Consider the following 12,058-nt stretch of genomic DNA (forward strand, 5'->3'; position numbering starts at 1 on the left):
TGACTAAGGTAGGAAAAAGATCACTGCTTTGTACTTACTGCTCCATGAAGAACTGAGGCATGGCAATGAGAAATGTCCCAACTCCCATGATTAGGCACCCTGCTCCAATTATTTTTGGCCTGTGAAGTTTGGCTCCAAAGTAGCTAACAAATGTTATAACTAAGAGATTCCCTTTGAAAGAAAGAAGAAAATATTTATAAGTAATAAAGCTTCTAAAAAGTCATTATCCTAATTATAAACTGCAATGAATATAATGAAATGTCTTTAAATGTCTATAGAAGATCTAACAATGATTTCTTTTGACTAAAACACATTCCTCCTCCATCTTTCCTATCATTTGTCTTACCTTTCTTTAATCTGAGCCCTGCCATTATTCCTCATTTCTTTGTCAAAATAATTTGATTACAAATCCTTCTTATTCTTTTTCTTGAACCCTATTTTTTTTTTACCTTTTAATGTGTACTAGCAATAGACCAAAAAATATTGTCATAGTTTCTTCCTTTATTGAATTTTTCTACTAACGTTTCCATTAAAGTATCCAGTTGTTCTTGAAATATACATTATATGTTATCTCTTTAGCTGATATTCCTATGTTGTTGTTAAGTGCTGTTGCATCAGTTCCAATTCATAGCAACCCTATATAGGGTTTCTGAGGAGCAGCTGGTGACTTTGAACCAGCTACCTTGAGGATCAAACCGACCTTGAGGTGGAGTGCTTATTCTATGGCACTACACCAGGACTCCATATTTATTATAGCAATATTGTTGCTGTTGTTAAGTACTGTTGAGTTGGTTCGACTCATAGCGACCCTGTATAGGGTTTCCAAGGAGCAGCTGGTGGGTTTGAACTGCCGACCTTGTGATTCACAGTTCAGTGCTGACCCTACAGTGCCACACAAGAAGTCCCCAAAGAAATATAGACTCTATATTCTTATTGTTGTTGTTTTTAAATGCCATTGAGTTGGTTCTGACCCTTAGCAACCCTATATTGGGTTTCTGAGGAGCAGCTGGTGAGTTTGAACTGCCAACCTTGCAGATAAAACTGACATTGCAGTCCAGCACATTAACCCACAGTGTCACACCAGGACTCCATATTCCTTATGTTGTTGTTATTGCTAAGTGCTGTCAAGTTGCTTCTGACCTATAGTGATCCTGTATAGGGTAACAAACTACTTAACTTACTTGAAATGTGATCAACTTTTTAAACTCATATTAACACAAAAAATTTACAAATTTGTTCATATAATTTTTACAAAAATGATAAGACTCTAAATGAAATCCAAATTACTTCAAGTAAACAACTTCAGGAATACATCAATTCTGTGACATTAGTACCTTATAATATACATACCATGAAAAATGAAGTCTCCTTAAAATACACCCTTCTTTATCTCTTGAGAAATAATTCAACAGTATGTTTTTAAAGGTGAGATTTAGACCTTTATAAAATGTCTTTAGTGAAGTATACAAGTAGTAAGTTTTAATTGGTAATGGAAACATCTTTTAGGGCAAATATTATCTCTCTTTGGTGCACACAAAAATTACTGAGAGAGGTAGTTAGGGAAATACCAACTTGTTTACAATGCAGATTTTTGGCATTCTGATTCCCTGAATCTGGGTCCACGGCAAGAAATTGGCATTGTTAACAATAGCTCAAGTGTGTTTATTGGAAACAGTTCCTGGAGCATGCTTTCATAACCGTTGTTTGGGGTCTTAGATTTTAAGACACTTTAAACCTTTAGCCATTTTTATTTGTGATTCTTGTTTTTAAATAAGTGTAGTGCTAGACAGAGACAGATCTTAGCCATCTCTTAGTAATTGATCATGATGACTGAGGAGTGGCTTTGCATTGAAGTTCTCCTTCATGTTTCCAATTTTCTAGCTAGAGTGTGTTTCCTTACATCTGTAATCAATCATTTAATTTACTACTGTTTAGTCAAGTTGCCAGCATTAGTCAATTGCAGAAAAAGCAATGATTGTTATGGGCAGTATGACAAGCACTGGATTACGAACTGCAGCATTAGTGGTTCAAACCCACCAGCATTCCTTGGAAACCCTATACAGGGTCACTTCGAATCAGAAACAACTCAATGGCACTTAACAACACAAGGACAATCATAATGATAGTGAGAAAAGAGGCTTGCGCATTGACTCAAGACTTTATGACTACAGGAAATATTAAGTTCTCTTTAATTTTCATATTTAAAAAGAATAATTACATCTGATATTTCCCATTTGACATATTAAATAGTTAGTAGAAGATATTTTATATTACACTGATATTCATCTCTGTACTTTTGTTAAGGTGTTATAATAAAACTAAAAACTGGAGGATAAGTGCTTGACCACAAGGTCAATTTGAACTGCAAGCTTGGTGGTTCACACCCTCAGAAACCCTATTTAGGGTCTTATGAGTCAGAACCCACTCAAAGGCACTTAACAACAACAAGTTTGCAATTTATATGCAAAGACCTTGCCCTCCACCTGGCTACTCCATCAACACCTCCACAAAAAAGAATTTATGTTTATAAGACAGCTTATGTGTTATATTGGAGTTCTGGTGTGGCACTACAGGATAAGCACTGGACTGCTAACCACAAGATTGGCAGTTCAAACTCACCAGTCACTACTTGCTAAATATCGGTACTGTTTGTGTACCATTGATCTGGTTCTGACTCATAATGACCCGATATAGGATTTCTGAGACTGTAAATTTTTACAGGAGCAGAAAGCCTCGTCTTTCTGATGCAGAGCAGCTGGTGAATTCAAACTGCTGACTTTGCAGTTTGCAGCTCAACTGGTAACCCACTAAGCTACCAAGGCTCCTTATGTTAAATACTAGGTGCTATCATTTCAACATCTGTGATATCTAGACAATAGTTTTACTTCATTCACTTAGTATCATTTGAGTTCTCAGGACATACAGTTGGAATATAGTAATGTGTAATCTTTTAAAAATTGATTTGGATATCCAAATTCTTCCCTATCTGCCATCACTAGCTTATTAAAAAGGTCTGGAGACTTTTAAAAAGAAGTTTTGATTCTCTGTCTTTCTGGCTTTCCCATTCCCCCCACACCATCTCCTTTCCTCCCTCATACAGATAATTTCAGATGGCGAAAAAGGAAAATTACACAACTCATAAGAGTAATATACCTTTGAAAAGAGAACAGGGCAAGATAAATGCAAGAAAAGAAAACTAGATTTCAGGCTTAATTATAAAAATAGATATAAAAATTCTAAATAAAATATTAGCAAATTGAGGAATAGTATATAAAATAAACACATTTTGAATGTTGTTGTTTTTACATGCCATTAAGTTGGCTCCAAATCATAGAGACTCGATTTAGGATTTCCAAGGCTATATATATTTGCAGGAGCAAAAAGTCTCATCTTTCTCCCCAGGGGCATCTGGGCTCGAACCACTAACCTTATTATTCACAGTCTAATGCTTATACTACAGTTGATTCCAGGAGTATATGGATTCCACCAAATTAAAAAACAAAAGCAAACAAACCTAAAATTATTATCACTGATGGAGAAGAGTCCATGATTATGTTAATAGATATAGAAAATACAGTCAATCTAATCAATCACTGATTTACAAAAAGAAAAAAAAATTTTTTTTGAAAAAACTAAGGAAGGTAGAATGTATTTTATTTTTCAGTGTTTGTCTATCAAAACCTCACAGTAAACACATTACTTTATTGTAAGATTTTAAAAAAGCATTTCTAATTAGGTTAGATATCAGAAAAGGATGTCCACTGTATCTGTTGATTTGACATTTTATGAGCCCTGGTGTGATGCTGTAACATAAGCACTGGACTGGAACCAAAAGGTCAGCAATTCAAACATACCAGCTGCTCTTGGAAACCTACACAAGGTTGTTCTGAGTCCTAACTGACTCAACGGCACACAACCACAAAAATGCAATAAAATAAGAACAAGGCCAGGATGGCCAAACTTTGTCTCTCATGCTTCGAACATATTTTCAGGGGGGACCTGTTGCTGGAGAAGGATATCATGTTTGGTAAGGTGGAGGGTCAGACAAAAAGAGGAAGACCCCCAGTGAGATGGATTGGCCAAGTGGCAGCATCAATGGGCTCAAGCATGGCTACAATAGTGAGGTTGGCCCAGGATCGGGCAGTGTTTCATTCTGTTGTGCATAGGGCCACAATGAGTCGGTACTGACTCGATGGCACCTAACAACAACAACAACAACAACAACAACAAAGAACAGATCTATGAACTGTAAAGAACGGTACAAAATTATCTTCATTCTAAACCTCACCTTTGCCTACTCAGAAAACACTGCAATGTATAGGCAATGAAATAAAATTAATAGAAGTGCACACAGATAACATTTAGAAAACAATATTGTTCTTGTAATCAAGGAAATTCTGAACAGCAAATGTATCAAGAATCCTTTTCACAAAAGCAACATAAACTAAAAACTTAAAATAATGAATAAGATTGCAAATAACTAAAGAAACCCCATGATGTTAGAAGTAGAGGTTTACAATGGAAGTAGGAGTAGCTCAAGATATCTAACCCAGTTAATTTTGGTCCTTGATATGGTCTCAAAAAAATTAATATAAATTTGGACTTGGGTCCTTTGTAATTTCATATGAAAACTAGGCCTTCTACAAATGTGGTTTCTCTGTCTCTCTGGATTTAAATCACTTTTCTTACATGGTTTTTTTTTTTTTTGTTGTTTTCTGTTAATCTGTTCTATTCTATGGATACCAGTTGCCTCTTTATATTTGTTTCTGCTTATGATACAACATGTCACCCTTTCCTCAGCTCTCCATAACATTTCATTCAATTTACAGCTGTAGTTGGGGCAGACAAAATGGAATAAATCAACTACTCAAGCCTGTTTGTTTACAAAGGGAGTGATGTGATCACATGTTTTGGAACCTAGCTACAGAACTGTAATCAATTGACTAGCACCATTACTATCACCTGAAACTTATTAGAAATACAGATTTGTATACTACAGATTCACGTGGCACTGTAGGATAAGTAGTGGGCTGCTAACCCACAAGGTCGGCATTTCACATCCACCAGTGGCTCCTTGGAAACCCTACACAAGGTCGCTATGAAGCAGAACCTACTAGAAGACACTCAACAACAACCACAACTACAACAACTAGAATCAGCGTCTGCATTTCCCAGTCATTTGTACACACATTAAGTTAGGTAAGTACTGAATTTCAAAAGTTCCTTCTGGTATAATGGTGAAAGATAGATTTGGGAAGCAAGAGTCTGGGTGTTTGTTGCCCCTTAGGTATTTTGACTCTTTTTGTGTCATTCAGAGTATAAATTGAAATATATAATATGAACTAAAAACATAAATTGTTGAATAGTAGAATAAAATATCCCTTCAGTTTTCTGAAAGTTCACCAGGTGAAGGTGAAACTCGAGCAGTTAGAGATTTACACATCCCTGAGTCCCAACAGGCAGTACGGGCAACAGAGGTATCATTTTATTTTGAGAAATTTCTCAATTCAGGAAGTAAACAAGTTGGGATTACACTTTTAAATTTATAATTCACAGTGACTAATATTTTTTGGTCTTCTCAAGTTTAAAGAACTCAATTGTTTATCAGAAACACTGTTGAAATTTCCTTGCCTGCTCTGATCTAGTGTTCTTTATAATTGAATACATTTTCTCTTCTTTCTAGTCACTGGGTAGAAAGAAAACATCTTTTATGGTTTAATTTCTTCGTAACGAGAATTTTTAAGCATCCATTTCATTTCTTCTGAATTTTTAAAATTAAATCAGAGGGCTCCTGGGATTTATGTTCTGTAAAGAGAAATCCCCCATATGCACTTTTAATCCAAAATACCATCAACCTTTTATTATCTTTCCTCCAGAAAAGCCTCTAACTCGGATTGGGATCTAATTGTGTGAATCAAACAAAAGTGAACTTCTGGAACAGGGAACTTCTTTTCCATTGCTCTGAGAGGGCTATGTGTCTTTACTATAACATTGTTGGTGGTGGTGTTAGGTGTCATCGAGTCCGTTCCCACTCATAGCGACCCTATGCACAACAGAATAAAACACTATCTGGTCCTCCATGATCATCACAACTGTTGTTATACTTGAGTCCATTGCTGCTGTGACTGTGCCAACCCACCTCACTAAGGGTCTTCCTCTTTTTCACTTTACCAAGCATGATGTCTTTCTCTAGGGACTGGTCCCTCCTAATAACATGTCTGAAGTATAAGAGACGAAGTCTCATCATCCTGACTTCTAAGGAGTATTCTGACTGCATTTCTTCCAAAACAAATTTCTTTATTCTTCTGTTCAAGGTACTTTCAATATTTTTCTCCAACAACCTAACTGAAGTGCATTACCTCTTCTATGGTCTTCTTACTCACTGTCGAACTTTCACACACATGTGAGGCTACTGAAAATACCATGGCTAGGGTCAGGCACACCTTACTCCTCATAGCGAATTTTTTGCTCTTGAACACTTTAAAGAGGTCTTGTGCAGCAGATTCGCCTAATGCAATACGTCATTTGATTTCTTGACTGCTGCTTCCATGAGTGTTGATGGTAGATCGAAGAAAAATGAAGTCTCTGACAACTTCAATCTTTTCTCCATTTGTCATGATGTTATTTATTGGTCTAGTTAACAAGGATTTTTGCTTTCTTTGCATTAAGGTGCAATGTAACATAAAACCCACTGTAATTTAAAATTCACTAAACCCACTGCTGTTGAATATTTCAACTGAAGTCACAACAACTCTATAAGACCTAGTCAAATTGCCCCAGAGGGTTTCCAAGGCTGTAAATCTTACAGATGCAGACTGTCAAATCTTTCTCCCACAGAGCAGCTGGGGATTAAAAGCACTGCTTTTTTGGTTTGCAGCCAAGCATGTGCTTAATCACTGTGTCACCAGGACACCTTACTGTAACATAAAGTACTGGCAAATTCTATCTAAATTAGATTCCCCAAATAGATTACTCAGGAGAGAACAGAATGCAGTGACAATGTTGTTTAATCGTACCAAGAAGACCTTGAGCTAAAAACAATGTTGGGCATCAGCAATACCTACCAATTTCAAAACTACCATCAATAACTCCCACCAGTGAAGAAGGGATATCAAATCTTCTCTCTAGCTGAGTGATAGTGCTCTTCAAATAGCCTTCTGTCAATGCTTTGGCAAAATAAACGAAAGCCAGGGCACCAAGGAACACCTGGAAGAGATGACAGTTCACACTTAGTCTGAATCCAATTTGACACACGATTGGAGACTTGCTGAACCAAAAAAAATAAAGAAAATCACTGTGACTGTGGAAACTCAAAGCAAAGATGAAATTACTTCTGCCCAATTCAGAAGAGCATGGCTGCTTCCTGGTTTCACAAGGCAAAAGTTTAAGAAAATAAGTACTTTACCTTTTAGAAATAGTAATTAAGTTATTTCTGTAGATTTATGTATAATCAACAGATCCTCCTCTCTAGCTTCTTCATTCCAAGCAACCAGATACTTGATTATCTAAGAAATGCTTAGTACGACTTGACCCCCTCATACCTTTGACGTTTGTCTTTGTCAGCAAACTAACATATCAGGGAAGAAAGAATTCAGAAGGACATTTTAATGAATCTCTGAAAAGTCAGCTAAAATTGCTTGGTTTTCTCTGACTCCCTTCCTCCCTTCTGACTGTACAAGGCATGATGCTGCCACATATCTTTAGAACACAAACTTTAAGCTATATGTTTTCCAATCTTCAAATTGTTGTTTGAATAATAAATATCTAACATTGTTTATAACCACCTTTTAATTCTCAGAAATTCTTTTACAATACAAATGAGGAATAATGTAAAAAATGGTGTCAAGCTTGTTACCATGGAAAGCTTAAAGTCAAGCATTGTTGTAGGATTTCCCTCAACAACACATACATGTAGATTTCTAAAAGCTCAAACTCTCTTGGAAACAAAAAAGCAGACCTTTAAAAAAATTTTTAATTAGTTTGTTGCCTTTTGGTTCTGGACCCACTCCTAATCCTCTAAAGACATATGCAAAAATGTCTTCCTTTGAAAGACCACTGATTCAGTGTATGGTGATGCAAAGAAAAGCAGTCAATTGCTGATAAGAATTTAAAACAAATGAACAGGATAAGCAAACACTTAGCATCTCTTAACAAGGCCAGCCCTCATCATTATGTTTCACAATAATGGTGTGTGCTTTCTTGTTGTTGTAAGTGTCCTCAAGTCAGCTCTGACTCATAGTGATCTTGTATAGAGTTTCCTAGGAGTGGCTGGTAAGTTTGTACCACCAACCTTGTGGTCCGGTGCTTATCCTAGAGTGCCACACCAGAGCTGTGCATCATAATATAATAGAATGAAAAAAAAATAAAACTATGCCTCATGCTGAAGTTCACACTCAGGTTAAATTCATATTCAAATTCTTAATCAATACAAAATATTTCTTTGATATTAAGTTTATATCTTTTGCTAGTGTGATGAAGTATTTATAAGGTTGTTGTTGTTATTAAATGCCGAGGAGTTGGTTCTTACTCATAGTGACCCTGTATAGGGTTTCCAAGGTGCAGGTGGTGGGTTTGAACTGCCAACCTTGTGATTCACAGTGCAGTGCTTATCCTACAGCACCACACCAAGTCCATAAGGTAGATTAACATTCATGTAAGTCATATATAACGGCAATTAAAATATAGCTCTATCCCTTACAGCTTGTCAGTGATGTCAAATTCCCCATTTAGAAAATGTGAGTAATATGATTGGTTGTTCATAGGGTTAAACATTATAGACTTTGTATCTAACACAGTATCAGGTATATAGCATATTCTCAGGAAGTAATTATTTCCTCCATCTCTCTTCATTCTGAGAGGAGTATTAAAATGAGCATGTAGTTTGAAAGAAGGACAAATGGAAATGGGGAACCCAGGGAGAAAGTGGGAAGAGTACTATTACACTGAGGAGACTGCAACCAAAATGTGTATTTATTGTTGAATGGAAAATGAATTTGATTTGTAAACCTGAATTGCAACAAAAAGTTAAAAAAAAAAAAAAGGAAGGAAACCCAATGGAAAAATTATTTAAGAATATAGAGTCGATTGTTATTGTAAAGCATAGGTGAGAAGTTTGAGAGAGTGATCAGGGAGATTAAAGAACAGAATAAGATGTTGACATCATGTGAAGAAGGCCACCCATGCCAGCTATCATTAGTTATCATGACCTCTAGAACATGTGGAATGGGAACAGGTTTTACTGTGTATATTTTCACCAAAACTCAAAAAAATTTTTAAGAAAGATTTTTTTAGAAGAGCCTACTGTTAGGTGCCTTAGAATTGATTTTATAGTGACCCCATGTAGGAAAGCATTATTTAATAATTTCAAGAAAGGGGTGCTGGTGACATAGTGGATTGTGTGTTGAGAGGCTAACCACAAGGCCAGCAATTTCAAACCAAAACCCACTCCTCAAGAATAAGATGAGTCTTTCTGTTCCCATAAAGATTTACAGCCTCAGAAATCCTATACAGCCACACAACAATAACATAGTAGAGGTTGCTTTAACGGAATGGCAAGGTGTGCTTTTAATCAGTTATACCTAAGATTATTTCCTTAAAAGAAAAATAAAATCAAAACAACAATGATACACTATCTCACCCTAGCATTAACAGCAAAGTTCAGAAAAACAGAAAACAATACATGCTGGCTAGGGTGTGGAGAATACACCGCTGGTGGGACTGTCAAATGGTACAACCGCTATGGAAAGTGGTCTGGCACTTTCTCAGAAGGTTGGAAATGGAAACACCATTGGGCCAGCAATGTGTCTACTTGGTATATATCCTCAAGAAATAACAGCTGCAACACAAATAGATAATGTGCATGCCCATGTTCATTGCAGCATTATTAACAATAGCAAAAAGAGGAATGATTGAACAAACTTTGACACATACATGCCAATGATTATTATGCAACACTGAAGAACAATGATAAAGCTGCAAAACACAGCATAACGTGGAGGAATGAAATTATGCCTAGTGAAATTAACTGATTGCAAAGGGGCAGATATTGTATGAGACCACCACTGTAAAGACTCAAGAAAAGGTTTTCATTCTGTAATAAGCTTATAGTTATCAGGGTTGGGAGAGAAGGAAGAATTATTCACTGGGCAGAGTGTAGGTATGTGCTAACAGTGATGGTGAAGGCAGTTAAAAAGGAAAGAAAAGAAAAATAAAAAAGGAAATTGCTTTCCCTTATTTTTTTTCTATCATGTACTGGAAGGGAAACAAAGTACATTTATTTTCTCATAAAAAAAATAACTTATACATTATTTTTGTTTGAAACATAAAGGTCAGGTTAACATCTGTGTTATGACATGTTTAATACAGTAATGTTTGACCTCTTATCCCATCTTATTATTTTTATTTTCTCTAATAACATGTCCTCTATAATAGTGAATTAGGATATTCAGAAATATTTTGAAGACTGTCTTGTGAATAAAATGAGTAATCCTAAAAAAATAAAAAGTAAAAATGCAAAAAATAGATAAATAAATACAATTGAAAAAATACCTCTCATTTCTACCTTCATTATAATGAAGATTTCAGGACAAAGAACCAAGAGCTACTACTCCACTTAATTGTTACTCTACCTTTAGCTCACCACAACATGGTTGTTTTTCCTCTGGGCAGGGATATTTTGTTTTTAAGGAAGAACTTCCATCAGTCTGCACAGAACTTTTGCAGAATAACTGGATATTTTCTTTGGATGAAGTGTCCATTATGAAAACGTTCCTTGACTGTGACCTGTCAAAATTGATTTAAAAGAAAAAAAAGTGTATTTCATTCAAACCTATAAAATTTCACAATGGACCACAATTCTATACACACACATTTGAAGTGAAGCTACCTTTTGTTACCACAGTAAATTGGCCAAAAAAATTTCAATTAAAATCTATCAGAATGTTCAATGAATTAATCTTGCTATTGAGACTCCAGTCAGCATTCTTTTTCAGCTCCTTCAGTTTAAGCCTAATTATGTCAAAGAATAAATTTAAATGTTGCCTTTGGAATAAATAATGAGGTAGAATTTTGTTAGCTTTGTGGTCTTGCCAGCTTAAACTAGAAGCAAACAGGAAAGGAAGAAGAGGAATGCAATCATTTGCATATTGATTCATTAAAATTTAAGCCTTTAAATCCATCTTCTCAGCAGAGAGGATATAAAGAGTTGACACCTATGATAGATCATTATAGGCATGTTGTGATTCTCACAGGTCAGCAGCACCCAAGGTAAGACTTAAGTAAGGTGAGAAGTGAACTAACTTGTATATCATTTTAATGTGACAAATAAAGAAGGAGCATGATTTCTACTTCAAGTTTAGCTGTAATTCAGTTGAAAGAACAATCTTTGGCCTGCCTCAAAATAAGGAAGGTGGCCTCCTTCCTGTTTAATTTCCATTCCCCACCCTCCCTTCAGAGCCCTGATATGGCACTGTAGGATAAGTACTGGACTGCTAACCACAAAGTTGGTGGTTCAAACCCACCACCTGCTTCCTTTGAAACTCTATATAGGGTCACTATGAGTCAGAACCAACTGGACTTCACACAACAGTAACAACCTTATCTTCACTCTTCTGTCTCTACAAAGTCTTGAACAGTATCACAAACCCTAATCCTATTTTCTCCTGGTTCACATCAATATTTATATATAAGTGTCCTGATGTGGCACTATAGGATAAAGCACTGGACACCAAGGTTGGTTTGAACCACAAGGTTGGTGGTTCAAACGCACCAGCTGCTCCCTGGAAACTCTATAGAGCGTTGCTATGAGTTGGAACTGACTTGATGGCACTTAATAACAACAGCATATTCCTACTTCTTTAGTTTTCAGCATAACTCAAATGCCTACATAGCTCAGTGCTAACCAGCTCCCATAAAGATTTACAGCCTCGGAAACCCTGTACAGGGTTATTATGGGTTGGAACCGAATCAAAGGCACTTAACAACAACAACCTGATAAACTAATAAAAGTAAAAAACTGGTTGCCATTAAGTTAATTCCAATTCATGGTGATCATGTGTTA

General features: G+C 36.0%; 1 protein-coding gene across 1 annotated transcript in view; it reads right to left on the minus strand.

Annotated features, from left to right (window-relative positions):
- The window catches only part of SLCO1C1 (solute carrier organic anion transporter family, member 1C1), a 61,140-nt gene extending 50,383 nt beyond the window's left edge, over positions 1–10,757 (minus strand). The window contains exons 1-3 of the mRNA XM_006866011.1: positions 10,629–10,757; positions 7,065–7,206; positions 39–171 (exon numbers count right to left, since the gene is read on the minus strand). Coding sequence (XP_006866073.1) covers positions 39–171; positions 7,065–7,206; positions 10,629–10,757 — 404 coding nt within the window. The remainder of the gene's footprint in view (positions 1–38; positions 172–7,064; positions 7,207–10,628) is intronic.
- Between the last annotated feature and the right edge of the window lie 1,301 nt (positions 10,758–12,058).

The sequence above is a fragment of the Chrysochloris asiatica genome, unplaced genomic scaffold (genome assembly GCF_000296735.1).
Source record: "Chrysochloris asiatica unplaced genomic scaffold, ChrAsi1.0 scaffold00086, whole genome shotgun sequence".
Lineage (NCBI taxonomy): Eukaryota > Metazoa > Chordata > Mammalia > Afrosoricida > Chrysochloridae > Chrysochloris > Chrysochloris asiatica.